We start from the raw sequence: 17,589 nt of genomic DNA, 5'->3' as shown, positions 1-17,589 counted from the left end.
CTGAGCACCAAATGCTGACAAGTTAACCGTGAGAGCTGCAGGTTCGGCTGCCCGTGTGGTCGCATGTTAGAGGCAGTCAGACTCTGACACACCTGAGGAGTTTAATGAAGCTCCCGCTCAGGTGTGGAAACATTCCAGGTTGACAGCGTGAGGCTCTTTGCACTGGCCTCGGGGGAGAAGTTGAGAGGTGAGAGTAAGCCGAGACACGGGGAGTCATGAACTCCACCCGAGCATTTCTGTTCCTCTGAGATTCTCCGTCCTCGTTTGTTTTCTTTCACCAGATTTTCTCCTTCTGTCAGTTTCATTGGCTGCTCGTCTTATTTCCTGCCACACCTGCGTCACGCTAACCAGCTGCTGTTATTTTTACTGCCCTCACTGTGATGTCACCCAGTTTGCATATTGGTTGTATTTATTTAGCCATCATCAGGAAGGCCGGCGGGCAGTCCACATGAATGATGTCACTGTTTCTGAGGACAGGGATTGTTTTTGGTTGATTTTAGGTGAAAACACTTGGTTGTGATGTGTTTGTGCCTCCTGTTGTTTCGTTGCCTTAGAAGCCTAGAAGTTGTCGTGTGGGTCCATTTTTTTGTAACATCTCGTCCGTCAACCTCCTCCACCCCTAATTCATAAGTAATGACCATGCAGCAGCAGGCAGGGAGCCAGGCAGAGTAGCAGAGCAGACATGCTGGCTGGCCAGACCTCGTCCCAGTGGACCAGAGCCACTTATCTCTCACAATAATGACATATGCATTGACTCGGGGCTAAAAAGAGACTCTGAATTTGCGAAGTCTCAGTTTTTCTTTTTCCTTCGAATTTATTTACTGTTTGCTGTTGTTGTGTTTGTGCCCAAAAAAAACAAAAATTCAATTGGCTAGCCAGAAAATGTTAATCAAGGATAACGCTAACAAGTCGTAGGAACACTCCATATGTTCCATATATTTATAACACAAACATAATTACTGCCATGACTATGAATATTGTCATTTGCAACACATAAACAGATGATCTAACAAGAACAGAACAGTCACTCTATGACCAACCTGATCTCATACATCCTGTTCTTAAACCAGTTTCAGCTGAACTTTACAGCGTCAATGTTTTAGAGATTGTTTCCCCAAACTACATTTTTTGTTTAAAACTGACTTTACCGTGGTCTAAAATCCAGTTCATGCATTAAAAACAAATCAGTGGATTTGATGATGTAACATAAGGTGTCCAATGAATTAATGTTCAGATAAATAAATCTTTTCTCTCAGAGGCTTGTAGTACCGAAATACTGTGAAGAGAAATCACGATGTTAGATAATAACCTGCGCTGGCACTTTGCACCTCAGATGTTCACCAGACGTATGTGAGCTTAAACAATGTAATTAACAAAAGTCTGAGCTTGATGCTTATTCCTTCACATCATTTTTTCCAAATGAAGTGATAAGTTATTTCCCAGCAGCTGCCAGACTTTCAAAAGCTTTTGATCTTTTTACCATATTCAAAAAGAGCAGAATAATCAGAATGTTAAAAATGTGGAATAGGGAACATGTAAAAAATACTCACATGATTACCTGACAATGGGAATAAAAGTGGGACTAAAATAATACCCTGTGGGACACCACGAGATATTGTCTTAGCCTGAGACAAAACTCCACAGATTTCTATAACCTGAGAAATAAATGGTTGCTCAAGGTTCAGTCAAAGGCAGAACCTTTCTTAGTATTAACACCAGGTTATGGTTGTTTTGTTATTTTTGTTATGAAGTAGAAGGATTGCTCCAGCACACTTATACAACCTTGATTCCAAAACAGTATTCTACTTGTGGTACCGGAGGTGTTTTACTGGTGGACCAAACCTTCTGTATAGAAAGATGAATAATAAATTCCATATCAGGGAATTTCCTCAGTTGTATCTCTCAGAAACAACCTGCTCTCTGTCCATTTGTTGCTTTGGTTCTCCATAGATCCCTCAGTAATCCTACAGAGAACCTCAAAACACTTGAAGCTTCTCCCACTTTTGTTCTATTGTCTAATTTGCATCAATAAAGAGAATTGGACCAGTTCCCGGTCCCATAAATAGGTTCCAGTGTTTCACGTCTACTGTTACTGAACAACAGGAATATAAAAAGCTCATCGCCATAACTGTGAGAGATGACTCTCCTTGACCGACCTCCCCTGTCCTCCTTCTCCACCCTCTCCTCCTCTCTCAGATGACATGGCGTCCTCAGTACCGCAGCTCCAAGTTCCGCCACGTGTTTGGTAAGCCCGCCACCAAGGAGAGCTGCTACGATGGCGTGCCAATCACGTGCAGCGTCCAGGACAACAACTTCTGTGCTGTCAACCCACGTTTCCTGGCAGTCATCACCGAGTGTGCCGGGGGAGGGGCCTTCCTGGTCCTGTCTATCCATCATGTGAGTATCTCAGCCCCACGGCAGGTTTTACAGACTGATGTCAGCTTGGTAAAATTATTTCCCTCAAGATGCTTCTGAAAGAAAGTGCGATATGTTTAGTGAATTGAGACGATTCCTCAAGCTACATGTGGCTCCAGACCTCTGAATCGCCACTTTTTCTTTTAGCCATTCACGCAGGGTCTGCACACAGACTGCTGCTCTCCAGTTGGAGAACAACTGAGCCATCTGGTTATACTCTCACTGGCCACTTTATTAGGCACCTCTGCCCTGAATTCTGCTTTTACCAAGCTTCTTATTGATACTGTCGGAGAGGATTGTAGTTCGTTATGTTAATGATCGAGGTCGTACTGGTTGGTGATGCCGTCACTCTGATGTGTCAGACAGATGCTCCTGATTGGTTGAGGCAAAATCAAAAAGAATAATCCCCCCCTGAACGATATATCTGCACACTTGATCAGTGGAAAAGAAAATGAAGATGCTGACACACAAAATTCAGCTCATTATGTTTTTTAACATGTCGATATCTCAGGACAGGAGCTTTATGAGAACACTTCTCATTGCAGCAGTTGTTTTTCTGTCGTCTGATCTGTTATTTTAGGAGAGCATTGTGGCTTGTGGTCCTTGCAGTTCATTATGATAAAATATAAAATAATTGAAAAGTTAATCGCTTCTTCCTTCCAGCTAGGTAAAATTTCACCTGTAACTGAAAGTGACTGAAAAGTTCTCACCTCTGGGCTGTTTCACAAAAGACATCATGAAGATGTCTGCTGTCGTGGTGGCATCTCATGTCAGAGGAGATCAGGGGAGCAGAAATGCTACAGTTGAGGATTTTTTACTGTTATTTACTATCTGCGTTGGACAGTTTCCTCGTCAACATCTGTCATGGCGTCTGTTTGCTCCTGCACACACAGCACACCTGGAGAAGACGGCTCTGCTCTGGCATTATAAGTTGGACTGTAGCCAAAAGGGTCTGTAAATACCAGGAGACTGAAACATCGCATGTGGTCTTTTCTTCTTCCTCATTACTCCGCCTTATCTCGCTCTCCAACCTCAGCTTAAACGTCGTTAATCAGCACTCTTCCAGACATCATATGTGCATATGATCTCATTCATTGGTGTTATCAGAAACAATAGGGATCTCCTAAATAAACTCAGCCAGACCTCCTCACTCTGGTGCTGGTTGGGCTGTAAATCTCCGCTCCAGAGCGATTCATCAAGCCGAACGCCTCTCCTTTCTCTCCGTCTGTCTCCATCTTTTAAATCGTCTCGGTGAGTTATCACCACCCTCCTGGCATGGACAGGAATTGCATACAAGCTTTGGAATGACATAACTCATCTCTTGACCCCCCTGCGCCCCTCCTTTCAATGTCTCGAGGAGGTGAAACTTCAGCACCCCCTCCCCTCTGCTGCCCCCGCCTCCCATCGACGTGTGTGTGCTAACAGATAAGCTTTTGTTCTGTGGAGAAGCTTAACAGACATAAATGCAAGAGCAGAAGTGCTTCGTTCTCCTTACCTGGGCGAGTGTTTGGGTGGCTTGAAGCTCAGATAATGGCTTCACCGCTCTCCATACACACCTTACCTGCAGTAACCTATCCTGCAGGTGTGCGTGTGTCAGCTGAGGAGGGTTCTGTTCATACTCATGGCATAATTAGCCGTCTCGTTGAGGCAGAAAATCTTGAGTAAGACTTGAGGTGACTTTTCCCTTGTAACAGGATCAGTGAAGACCGGAGCATGTGTCACATACGTTTTTGTGTTATTCCATCTTCAGTTTGAGTCGCTTCATGTTAACGTCTTGGACTGCTTACAGGCTGGGATTCCTGTCCTAACCTGCACCGATCTGCACGTCCTCATTTTTTAAAGTTTTTTTTTGCAGTTTTACTACTTAAAGATCTTTAGTACTACTGCAGCGGAGGAGCTGCATGAAGTCTGATTAGTTTCCTCAAGTGATGTCACTGGAGTCAGCATCAGTTGGGTCTGAAAGCTTTCCAGATTTCTGCAGCCCACTCCTCATCTCTGCTAGAAGATAGTGACTTTAGGCTACATCTGGATTCCATTGTGGTTAATGTAGGCATCAGTTTTGACAAGAGAGAGGAAAGCATGGAATAAAAAAGACATCTCTGGTTCTGCTGCATCGATAACTAATGATTTTAGTCTGACGATATAGGTTAAGTATTAGTACTGAGTAGTAGTAGCAGTGAGTATTCTTTAAGGATCAGTTAAATGACTACATGTGAAAGGGCTTTGTAGCACCTTTTAGCTCATTGTCGAACAAAGTTAATGACTAACTGTTGAGTGTTAAGCTGCTGAAGAGCCAGATGTTCCCTCAGGAGTTGATGGAGGTTTCTAGATGATTGCTCCCAGGGTCAAACTGCACCTTCGGGACTCCCTGCTCTTCTCTGGACACAGGCCTGTGCACAGAGCTCAGTGAAAGACCTTTCATTGTGGGCAGCTCCATGTTCTTGGATTGAGCTACAATAAACCTCTGAAATTACAGACACTACATGCCTTAAATGATTTTAAGGATGTGACCTTCAGGGTCATTCAGAGGACTGCAATGTGCAAAGCAGTTGTTTTACTGTACAGTTTTTAATGTTCATTTTAATGCCTTTAAATGTCCTTTTTTTGTTTTTCCTTTTTCTTACTCTTCATCTGTGTGTCTTGTACTGGATGTCCATCCACGTCTGTGTGAATTATGTTTCTGTGGTCTCCTGAAAGGTAATGAAAACCAGCCTTACGCTGAGTTATGGATGTTATGCCTCCTTGAATCTGCCGTCTACCTGATGGTAACAGGTTGCTGTCTTCATGGAAAACTGCTGTTTTTGTGTTGTACCTCCTCTTTAAGGTTCTTTGTAGTTTGAGAAAAGTGGAAAGTGGAAAAAAATTCAAACATACAATCTGATGAAGCTAAACAGTTTGTCTTCACTCAACGGTGATACACATCCACTGAAGTCCCAATTAGATCTTTGCAGATGGATCACTTAGTAAATCATGAAGGACGGAGCACAATTTAATAAAAACTATACAATAACTATAATTGATAACCAGAGTAGAGACTGAAGGAAAACTAGGATCATATCGTGTATTGATTAAATGTACGCTGTATTGATTATAGCCAGCAGTAGTCATAGTACTCTGTGCTGTATGATGAGTTGGATCAGGATATCGATATGACTGTCAGGGCTGTTCAGTGTATATGTAGGTAAAGCCAACAGCCAATCACAGTGGCCTTGCATAACATTGCCAGGCAACCAGCTGAGACTCCAGGAAGGGAGTTAATTAGTGAGCCGTAGCAGTGCTGGAGACAGATTTACGTTTGGACAGAGGTAGGCTACCTGTTTCCCCTGCTTCCAGTCTTTATGCTAAGCTAAGCTAACTGGCTGCTGGCTTCCCATACAGACATGAGAGTGGCATCAGTCTACTTATTTCCCCAAGTGTCAAACAGTTGCGTTAAAACAATGATATACATGCATTAGTTCAAAAGTTCTGTGTTGTGATTCCTTTTGTTTTTGTGTGTTTGTGTATCAGACAGGTAAAGTGGACCCTCACCAACCCAGAGTATCAGGCCACAGAGGCAATGTGTTAGACGTCAAGTGGAATCCCTTCAACGACTTCTGCATCGCCTCCTGCTCCGAGGACACCACGGTTTGTACCTTTTCAAAACGCTTCGCCGACTCGTTATTGTTTCCCTGGAAAATGAGCGAGCAGCAGCAGGGAGATGATTTTACTGCCTTGCTGTTTAGCCTTCGAGAAGAACTAGAAGTCATTCCACGCATTCCTCAGCTCTGACCAGGCCGAGAGGCTCACAGCAAAGCCCTGAACACAGAAAGAGAAAGGACGAGTCAACAGGTTTTTCCTCCTCTCAGGACTATTCTTACAAACTGACTCATCTATTGTCCATGTTCATTCAACCCTGGATTACTCTCTACGCTGGATATTTATCATAATCTTTGACTGTTGTATTATATCATTATATTATCATTACATGTGCATTAGTGCAAAAGCAGAATTTGACTGGCGTTAGTAGAGATGGGGCTAATTTTTAACTGTTTTATATATTTTTTGTTTCTGATGTTTTTTTGTTTCTGATTCTGAAAATGGTGATAAATGCTGTCACAATTCACCAGAGCGCAAAATTACACCTTCACAATGCTCGTTTTGTCCAACCAATGGTCCAAATTATTAGAAATATATTGAAGCAATTGAAATAATAGTGAAGCTGAAATGTTTTTGCATGAAAAATAACTTATTCCAGTCATCAAAATAGCTGCCAATAAATTTTCTGTAAATCAGCTAATCGACTAATTCTTTCAGCTGTGCTTATTCTTGTGTTTTATCACAAAAATTGTACATTTTAAACTAATTAAAGATGTCACATAACTGTAGTGGAGTAAAAAGTGCAATATTTTCCTCTGAATTTTAGTGGAATAGACATAGAAAGTGGAAAAGAATACTCAAGTATCTGAAATTTGTACTTAAACACAGTAGCTGAGTAGATGTACTTGGTTATATTCCACCACTGTTCGTGTGTGTCTGCAGGTGAAAGTGTGGGACATCCCTCCTCACGGTGTGCTGAAGAACCTTACAGTCCCATGGAAGGAGCTTCAGGGCCACAGCCGCAGGGTTGGCCTCATCGAGTGGCACCCGACCGCGAACAACATCCTCTTCAGCACAGCCTACGACTACAAGGTGGCGCAAACACGCACTCTAACGCGCTAATGCTGTTACCAATTATCTGCTGCAATTACAATGCAGCCAAACAGGTCACAGCTGTTTTGAAGCAGCCTGGTTATTGTTAACAAGTCATGATAAAGGTCATTCCCTGTGTAAAGCATCACAAGCACATCGTCTGTTACCGCGACATTTCAGATCATTCTAGGACACTAATCCTAGTCCTGCAGGCTAACTGAAGAACGCCACGTTGAGTTTCTGTCATTAACGTCCAGACTCAAGTCTCACAGCTCTCAAGGTCGTTCCTAACCGGTTGCTGGATGTGTGTGTGCGTGCGTGTGCTGTGACATCTGCAGGTGATGATCTGGAACCTGGACTGTCCGGAGCAGGTGATAAAGAACCCCGTGCGGACCATCAGCCACCACACCGACGTCGTCCTCTCCATGTCTTTCAACACAGACGGCAGCCTCTTCGCCACCACCTGCAAGGACCGGAAGGTCCGCCTGATGGAGCCGCGCTCAGGAAACCTGCTGCAGGTAACGCTCTGCGTGTGTGTGGTTTTTAGACAATTCTGTGGTTACATTTCAGCCTTCCAGTGCTCTTATTTTGAAAGGTCAGTTACTACACTATGGCCCAGTTAATCCAATGAATTACGCGTCACTGTATAGAAAAAGAGTTTTGGTTAGTTTTAGGGACTAATCACAATAATCAGCTCATTTCTATTTTCTGTCGAATTTTCTCTAAATTTAGCTTTTCTTATTTGCACCCTTTGCAAAAAAAAAAAAACTCATTTGTTTTAAACAACAGTGGACAGTGTCTCTTTATGCAGGCTTGTGGACACAAAATCTGGGTCAAAATGAGTTAAACTAATATTTCCCTTTCTAAAAACTCAAATATCTTTCAGTGAAAATCAGTAATAAAACCTAAAAGCTGTTAGTCTTAGCTGCAGAGTACCATCCCGCCTCATGTTGCGTAAGTGGGAGTTGCCTGCTTCTTTTCCCCTTCGCGGCCCAGGCGCTCATCCAGCACCACACAGTCAAAACTGACACCTCTGGTCTGAGCAGACCCACAGCATAACTCCACAGACCTCTGGGTCGCCTGCCAACGACTCACACGCTTTACATCAGTTTGCTCTCGCCGCCATCGCTGCCAAACCAGCTCATGTCATTACATCACAGTGATGTAGCGTTGAGCTGTTACCATCAGCCTGTACCTCTTATATAACTTTTTATGAAGTCTTAGGCTGTGCACACCAAACGTTTTGTAAGCTTGATGCTTTGTTTGATGTATGTTGTGTTGTGTGTTTGCAGGAAGCCAACTGCAAGACGCACAAAGCCGGCAAGGTGCTGATCCTGGGTAACCTGAAGATGCTCCTCACCACAGGCACTTCGCGCTGGAACGACCGACAGATGGCTCTGTGGGATCAGGTGAGAGAAACCGCTGCCCGCTGACAGCGTGATGAGTGTTTCGTGATAAAATAATCTCATCTCAAAGGTCCACTCATTAGCTTTTCCCGTGCTTTCATTCACATTTCACGGTCTTAATCATAGACTGTATAAAACCTGGGCGTAGCCTCGATGACGTCAGCCACAGGTTTCTGAAGAGCCACCGTGAAGCTCAGTGACTCCAGCCGTCACCATCCTGGCAGCGCCTGACTCCACCAAACTCCCAGCTGGGTGGAGTGTGGGTGGAGATGAGGTGGCTGAATGAAATCTGGAAAGCCAGCGGCTAGCTGTCACTCACAGCAGCCATGCCCGTAATCACGCATAACTTAAAGTATAATTTTAAATGTTCACCCCACAGTTTCCATGACCGAGGAAATTATCTACAGAGGCCAAAACGGTTTTTGTACCAGGCTGTAAGCATGCTTATTTTTGCTGTGAAGTTATATGGGGGTCTATGGGGACTCACTCACAGTTTTTGGCATATCGCTCTTTGGCTTCATTTTCAGCCCCGGAGGCTGCTGCTGGTCTTAATCAGTGAACGGCGCCGGATCAGGCATCAACATGTGTGAGTTCTGTGATTACAATCTCTCGCTATCAGGTGACGGGAGTGCGACACCAGGTCACATGATGACACCTGAAGAGGCTCCGTCCAGTGATGACCATGAGATCATACTGAAAAAGCTAGAAAGTGGACCTTTGAGTTTAGATCATTTGGTTGTTCAAATATTTTGTTTAATTTTCTTACTTATGTTTTGCTGTATATATCAACCATTTGGAGTCGATAGAGGTCATATTTGTATTGATTAGTTACCAAAAAGGTTTCCTGTTTTCTTTATTTGTCTGCAGATGATTCATAATACTATCAAAGCGAAGAAAGCCTTCAACTAACAGTTATTTCCATTTTCAGTCAGTCTGCCAATTGTTTTCTCAATGAATCTTTTATCATTTTGTCAATAAAATGCCAAATTATGGTGAAAAATGCCCTGATCAGAAGGTGATGTATTCACATTTCTTGTTGTCATTCGATCAGCAGCACAGGACCCAGAGATGTTCAATTTACCATCAGATATCATAACTACGAGCAGCAAATCCTCTCAAATGAGAAGCTGCAGCTGTCCAGTCGATCAATGTATGAACACACAAGGTTAAAGAAAGACGCAAAAACAGCAGCAAACATCTGCATTCTGGGCTGAAGTTCAGTAAGAGCAGCCGAGTCTCATTTGGAGACGAAGGAGTCGAGTAAAAGCCCAGAAATGAGCACAACCCCAATAACAGAGCATTACAGTTACACAAATTAAGTAATGGGCAGCATATTACATCACCAGCAGAGAGGTCATGAGTGTTGGTGGCCTTTTTTCCTGGATTACATCATTGAAGCCTCTGAGCATTAGAGTCAGGATAAAAGAAAAAAGACACGTGGAAGGAGAAAAAAACTGTTAAATATGGAAATAAATACTTAGAAAGTGAGGAAAATTGAACATTTTGGACGTTATGAACGATTGGAAGCTATGAACTCTTTGTTTCAACTGTTTTGTGTGAATCTCATATTTGGATCACAGAGAAACAAAATAAAAGCACATTTAAGCTCTCTCCATCCTGGTTTGTGTCCTCGTGGCTGAGCAGCTGCTCCACTCAGCAGGAAGTGGGCCTTCTCTTCACACAACTCTGCCATCTAGTGGACAGATGGGTGGACAAGTTAAAGCGCCGGCGGTGCACCTGAAGACTTCACTGTGTTAAAGTGGAGCCACCTCAGTCCCACCCGCTCACGCCTGCACTGACAGTCAGCGCAGCCGGCTGCTGTGTTTTGATGTGAGAGTTTATCCTGGGTGGGAGATTATGGCCGAAGCGCGGATTAGGGATTGAGCGCTCAGTGTTTTTCATTCGGCGCTGGAGAGTGCTTCTTATAAAGAAGTGGATTTAAATGAGTGTCTTTGATAACAGGGATCTTAACACACATTAGTGGTACTCAAGTGTTGTTTGTGATCTCTGCGTGTGTTTGTAGGACGATCTGTCTGTGCCTTTGTTACAAGAGAACCTGGATGGTTCGTCAGGAGTCCTTTTTCCCTTCTACGACCCCGACACGCACATGCTCTACATTGCTGGGAAGGTGGGTCTCTAAAAGCAGCGTCTCTGTGCTCATACACAGCGTATTTCCTTACATAACATTGTTGCTAAGACTTCTCTTGTCTCTGATAGGGTGATGGAAATATGAGGTACTATGAGATCAGCTCAGAAAAACCGTATATCCACTATCTAACAGAGTACCGCTCACACCTGCCTCAGAAAGGAATGGGTAAGAAACACACACATGTTAAAAAATACACACACAGTGGTCAAATCTCAGATGTCACCCACGCACTGCTAAAATCTGCTTCTTCTTCATCAAACTGCAGCATGTCGGGCGTTTCATTTAACCATTCCTGTGCTTGGATATGTCTAAACTGTGCAGGTTGGTCACTCTATAGAAACTGTGCCTGCCTCCTGGCTCTGCTGACTCTCTTGCACCTGTAAGCAAAGCTGCTGTGCAAATAACCCAGCAGTATTTGAATATCCAAACCGACTGATGAAAGTGGAGTGGCAGATCATGTGACACCTGCACCCTCACAGACATGCACTCAGGGTTTTAAACTCAGCACAAGGGTAGTGTTGGATGGAAGAGGTTTAGAAACTCATCTTAAGATTTTGCCAGTTCAGCAAACAGCAGCAGCTCTTTACTATTAAGTTAGAGATACAGCTGGGAGATATAACACACTTAGTGCTTGCCAAGTGCTTGCTCATGGGGGAATTGTTGGTTTCTTTGTAGATAAAAGAGCTTGGTCTGTACCAGCTCTATATGGAAAGTGTCCTGAGACAACTTCTGTTGTGATTTGGCGCTATACAAATAAAATTGAATTGAATTGAATTACTGTATATCAACATGTATTGTATGTATTGATAGAATACACTAATTTTCAACTAATAATCAACTGAAACGCAACTGAAACTTTGAAATACCCATCTTAAAAGCAGCCTGGCAGTCAAAAACTGTCATAAAACCTTGAGAAACCAATGCCCTAATTCGTTGTAGGGGTGTAAACCTAAAGCGGCCCATTTATTTGAATTCAGGCTGGTGTTAAAGGGTTTGAGAAGCGCCTCCTCCTGAACCTTTGCTCAGCATGCGCCTGGTCCTGCACAGTCTTACCCTGAAAAATTAGCAGCATTATACTCTTTCGTGATTCCAGAGCATCTTATTTTCGGTTATGTTTGGTCTTGGTGTTCTCTTGTGTGCACTGACTGCACTTAACTCTCAACAAACTGTAACAAAGGGTGCTTTAAGTCCAGTGTAGAGTATAGTAGTAGAGTATACACAGTCGTGCAGCGGAAGAGTGTGTTTCCGGTGCAGCAGAGTAAAACTGTGTGTGACTCCCTCCAGGTGTGATGCCAAAGAGAGGTCTGGATGTGATCTCCTGCGAGGTGTTCAGGTTCTACAAACTGGTGACAATCAAGAGTCTCATCGAGCCTCTTTCCATGATCGTACCCCGCAGGGTGAGAGCGCATGAACTCACACGAACCTCAGACACCAGGACATATGAAAGAAATGCACCTATTTTCTATGAGGTTATGTTTTAGGTTGATTATTGAGACCTAATTTGGAGTGTGTATTCATCTGCCTGAATGTACTGTGTGTATGGATTTCCAGTCGGAGTCCTACCAAGAAGACATCTATCCAATGACGGCCGGTAACAAGCCTGCTTTGACTGCAGAGGAGTGGCTCAGCGGCATCGATAAAGGTCAGAATCAGAACGTCTTCTCCGATTGGGAAGGCTGCTGGTGATCTGCAGCCAAAATGAACCTCAGTCAGGGTTCAAATACACCTAAAGAGAACAAAAACTACAAGCAGGGCAGGTGATATGGGAGAAGTTTTTTGATATTGATATGGCAAATGCAAATTTAATGTAAAACATGTTATGGAAAATAAACAAACTTCGTTTAACTGGTGGGCTGCACAGTGGTGCAGCAGGTAGTGCACGTGCCTCACAGCGAGAAGGTCGCCGGTTCGATTCCCGGGTCAGGCCTTTCTGTGTGAAGTTTGCATGTTCTTCCCGTGCGTGGCTTCTCTCCGGGCACTTCCTCCCACAGACCAAAAACATGCTCATTAGGTTGATTGGTGACTCTAAATTGCCCCTAGGTGTGAGTGTGAGTGTGAATGGTTGTGTGTATGTGCCCTGCGATCGGCTGGCAACCGGTCCAGGGTGTACCCTGCCTCCCGCCCATTGACAGCCGAGATAGGCTCCGGCCCCCCGTGACCCCGAAAGGGATAAGCGGCATAGAAAATGGATGGATGGATTTAACTGGTCCACTGTTACATATTTAAATGAAACAAAACTGTTCACTCAAATAAAATGAAAAAAACATAACTAACTGAAATATGAAATGACGACCAGCTCTCTAATCACGGGTTTTAGTTTTATATCTTGTAATCTGTTGGCAAGTCCTTATCTTTTACTCCTTCTTCCTCCTAAACTTCTGCATTTGAAGTATAAGTACATCAGCAAACTTGATGTTGTAGTAATGATAGGACTAACTTGAACTCCTTTTATACTGTCTGGTAGATTCATTCATAACCTTTGTCTTCTAGGCCCAGTGCTGATGTCTCTGAGGCCTGGAAGTCAGGTAGCAGAGTCGTATTCAGAGATGAGCAAGGGGACGGGAAGGTCTCAGAACAGGCCGGGCATGCTACAGCTGGCGTACATTCAGGACCAAAAGCAAACCAAAGACGGCAAGGAGGACGGCAGCCACGCAGTGAGCGACAGGGGTCGGACGCCCGTCAGCAACGGAGAGGACCTCGCACTTTGCTCTCCTCCTCGAACAGAGAACGAGGTACTGAATGAGTTTGGTGTCGCCGCATGTTCAACCACTCCTCAGTTTATGTCCTGCTGCTTGTGCAGTGATTTTGAGTTGTATTTTCCAAATCAGTATTTTTTTCCACACACAAGGACATAAGTTCAGCAACAATTTCAGCACTATTCATGTACAATCTCGTTAATTCCGCTTCATGATGAAATTGATCGTTGTGCTTTTGAAGTCCAGCACAAGAAATGTGGCCTAATTTTCTGCATCATCAATGCGCTCGCCCTGAAAATTAGACTCAGTTTTATTCAGAGATGAAACTCTTTTCACTCGTCTAAACACAAACTAACGTAAATGAAGCATGATAAGACTTGAAGCTATCACTTTTATTATACTGCATCTTTTCATCATGTCAGTGGTAAATAAAAATACATGGAGGGATGGTGAGCAGGTTTTTAAGTCCTGTAAATGTCCACCAATCAGAAGGTTAGGGCAACTTCTATGTGGCCTGAGAGGCAAAACCGAGTGCAAAAAGTGCAACTGCACACTGCTGCTCAGGCAACTTAAGGATAAACTGTGATATTCTGTATTCTTGTTATTATCAGCATCAGCTTTGAGCTTTTCTCCTCTGGATTATGGCAGCTGGACAGTTGGAGGAGTTACAGTTAGAGTTTTGTGAAAAACTGAAGCTTAAAAGTTATGGATGACAAAAACAGTATTTAAATAAAAAAGCTCTCCGGTGGAAATTACATCCGTGATATAATCCAACATATTGTGTGATGCGTTTTGTCCACAGCTGCGTCTGAAGTTCCACAAGCAGCAGGAGGAAATCCGGCGGCTGAGGGAGCTCCTCCACCAGAGGGACGTACGCGTCAAACAGCTGGAGCTGGAGATTAAGAACATCAAAAACTCCCAGTCTCAGAGCTCACTTTAAGACTAGAAGACCTACCGAGTCACCTTCACCTCCTCGTGGGAATGCACGCATTACTGTATGAACCCCATTTTCAACCCAGCGCACTCTTCTTAGGGTCCTGACTCACCTCTTATTTCTTACTCACCTCTTAAATCCTTTAATGGGGCCCCCATACTCACTGCACAGGGGTGATTTCAACCTCAACTTCATGTTTTCTTTCCATCTGTCTGTTCCACACGAGGTGCACATATTCTTTGTTCGTGTACATACACCCAAACACTGAGTCTATCCCAGCTGTACCATGTTGTAAAACTCTTTGCACCTGTTGGACTTTACCGTGTTTCTTTTGTACGCTTCACAGCTATGCAAATTTTATTGTAATTTTTAGCTTTTTTATTCTCTTTGTAGCTGAGAGATGAAAGGATGTTTGTGCCTAGCTTGACTGAATGATGTGGCTGTCTGCGTGCTGTTTGAAAGTTGTTACAGGGTAGGCGCAGACATCCCGTGTGATTGTAAGATATAGCGCTGAATTTATTTTCTATGCTCTGTGATTGTTTTTTTTTTTTTTTAATTTCCCCAAATATTTAAATTGCTGTACGTGGAGATGCCTGTGGTGTTTAATGTCTGTGTGCTTGAATGAGAATGATCTAAAAAATATCACGATCCCCGCTCTTTCGTTCTTTCATTCCGTTAAGCTGCATTTGTTTTTATTTTTGAATGACTGGAAAATTGGTGAAAAATCAATTGATTTCACAGCAGCTGTGTGTCAGCCAATCCTGCATCTGATGCAATGTAGCAGTTTTGATCTTAATTTTTATATTTATTTTTGAGAAATACAAAGAAAACACCATTTAATCAAGTACTTGAATTCGCAATTTTTGGAAAATACAGCACACAAACTGTTTAAAAGGTAAAGCCTGTTTGCTTTTTCCTGATGTGGACTCACTGTGAAGACATGATTTAAAGCCATCGTAGAGCCGGAGTCCTGCTCCACTTCTGGGTTAGCTTGTGATCCACTGGCTCTCACTTCTGAATGTATTTTCCTGACATCGCCCTCTGTGAAAACCTGAAACAGGACACTGGGGTTTCTGTTCTTATTTTAAGATGAAGGGGTTTTTTACTGTAGTGAAATTTCAGCACCTCGTAGCTCTGATGAGTGATAGCGTGAGTTTGGATGGGAAATATAATCTTATATACTGGGAGGTATGTTAGTGTCTGTATTTGGGCGAGATACTGCCTTTCTTGATTTGTCAACTAATTTACTGGATTAGACAAAGACAGACTTTTTTCCCAGTAATTTCCCAGTAAATGTAATTTTCATGGTATATATTGATATTACAGAATATTATAGGATTTTGCTCATATTACCCACTCCTAAGCAGGACTTGTCATTGCTGAATGCTAACAGTCTTCATTAGCAGATGAAGATTGCAAGTAAGTGGACCTTGAGTCGAGATTCATGCCAAGAATGAATTGTCAAGCTCAATTTTAAACCAGCAGGGATGCAAGGACTTCGTACAGATAAGTAGATATTTGTTTTTTCAGAATATGGACAGATATTCCCAGTATAATGGTTCATCTTTGAAAGAAACCCAATTATAATCTGGATGAGGCTAGTGGGACAGAAGTGAACTCCACCGGCGGACAGGTCTTCATCTCTAAATATGAAGCTTTTACTTAAATGTGTAAGGAAACTCAGAAATGTTTTGTTAGTTTTTAAATGCGTAGCTGCGATGTTCAACCTCAGTGACTTAGACAACTGTAAAATGTACTTATGTGTACTCTGAGCAGTTGCTGAGTCCATCCTAATGACATACAGAAATGTGTTTTCCCTCAGGAAACTTCTGCATAGTGTTCATACTTTTTGCCACGGTGTAGGTTTTTTTTTTTTTTTTTTTTTTTTAACAAACAAAAAACATTCCCTTGTCTCTCATCTCCATGTTGAGGGAACAATTGTCTGATATTGGCATGTAAATATGCACAGATGTCACAGACCTGCTTGCAGATATTAGGAAACACAAACAATATAGTTAGATACAGTAGAAAACACCATGCATGTCTGTATGTACTGTATGTAGCCAGAGGCACAAGCACCACAATGATTTTCTAGATTTGGCTTACATTTCATGGCCAGCTGTCAAAGATGTAACTCATGGAAACTGCCACACCAACCTGCACACATACTGACTCCATACAATTGTGAACCTTTTGACCTCTGTCAGGACAGTTCTAGCACCGCCTGATCTATGGCTGACTTTTGTCCAGGAGCGGCAGTGCCTGGACAACTCCAACCACCACTGCTGCTGCTGGACAAGTCTCGACACATTCCCACAATGTTCTGTAGTTTTTACAGTGGACTTGCCCAAGGGCTGATTTGGCTGTTTGTTGACAACGTTTTATGGTGACAGGTTGTACTTTTCTATCACAGAGCCAATCCAACCAGCTTAATTGTATCCATGCCTCTAATGGAATTTATTCACAATTGAAATCACTGGTTAGCGTGGGAATTCAATGCTTGATGCAGTTTGTACCACAAATAAATACTGTATATCTCTAACTACATAACAACAGCAGCTGCCACTTTTCTTCAGTAGTGAATGAACGGTCAACAGCAAAGTTTGTCTTCTGCTTTTACAATATTATTGCACCTTTTCACTTCCTGTGTGCCCACAAGGAATCCTAAAATAATCAATGTTAAATAAGAAAAAACATGAAATAGTCATATGAATAAATTGTGAAAATATATACATTTACCAAAACTTTTAAAACTATTAAAAAACTATTATGAGATGTTATTCCACCATTCAAAGTAACTGAATTTCACTGGATATCATTTTTATGTCGACTATTTTTTTCATACAGTCAGCTTATCACACTCTAGCCTCTCTTAAACTAGCAAACTGAACACCTGCTATCAGATTTAGCCAGTCAGTTAGCGCCTGTTAGCTAGCGCAACAACAATGCTAACATTTTTCCAAGTCAACCAACTAAAGGCTGCTGCTGTCAACAAACAGTACACAATCATAGTTTTTGAACCTTATCTTAACAAGGTTGCTTGAGCTACGTCGCTAGCTTAACTTTGCTTGTCAAAGTTAGCAAATTTAGCTAGCTCCTGTTAGCTTGAGTGTCTTTTTTTTTTCTTACCCTCGCAGAGTTGTGTCTTTTTTTAAGGAACATCTTTAACTTTGAATTAACTAGCTAGCTACTGCCATTAACACTGCCTCTTCACTTTCAGGCTAAACAAAGCTTGCCTAGCTCGCTAGTCTGTGTCCTGTGTCAAGTTACAGCAGCAGTTAGATCATTGATTCAGAATAACTTTGATGTTGCTGTAGCTAA

At 42.7% G+C, this 17,589-nt stretch overlaps 1 protein-coding gene across 2 annotated transcripts in view; it reads left to right on the top strand.

The window, feature by feature from the left end:
* Window positions 1–16,814, top strand: part of coro2aa (coronin 2Aa) — a 38,197-nt gene extending 21,383 nt beyond the window's left edge. The window contains exons 2-12 of one of the 2 annotated variants that reach the window (XM_070981656.1): window positions 2,197–2,397; window positions 5,923–6,039; window positions 6,934–7,083; window positions 7,422–7,601; window positions 8,376–8,492; window positions 10,513–10,617; window positions 10,707–10,803; window positions 11,923–12,035; window positions 12,190–12,280; window positions 13,129–13,370; window positions 14,137–16,814. In XM_070981656.1, coding sequence (XP_070837757.1) covers window positions 2,197–2,397; window positions 5,923–6,039; window positions 6,934–7,083; window positions 7,422–7,601; window positions 8,376–8,492; window positions 10,513–10,617; window positions 10,707–10,803; window positions 11,923–12,035; window positions 12,190–12,280; window positions 13,129–13,370; window positions 14,137–14,274 — 1,551 coding nt within the window. In that variant the 3' untranslated portion in view covers window positions 14,275–16,814. The remainder of the gene's footprint in view (window positions 1–2,196; window positions 2,398–5,922; window positions 6,040–6,933; window positions 7,084–7,421; window positions 7,602–8,375; window positions 8,493–10,512; window positions 10,618–10,706; window positions 10,804–11,922; window positions 12,036–12,189; window positions 12,281–13,128; window positions 13,371–14,136) is intronic. The other variant, XM_070981665.1, reaches the window with a different exon arrangement.
* Window positions 16,815–17,589: the final 775 nt, after the last annotated feature.

The sequence above is a fragment of the Chaetodon trifascialis genome, chromosome 2, assembly GCF_039877785.1.
Source record: "Chaetodon trifascialis isolate fChaTrf1 chromosome 2, fChaTrf1.hap1, whole genome shotgun sequence".
Classification (NCBI taxonomy): Eukaryota; Metazoa; Chordata; class Actinopteri; order Chaetodontiformes; family Chaetodontidae; genus Chaetodon; species Chaetodon trifascialis.
This window is presented reverse-complemented; position numbering and strand designations above follow the sequence as displayed.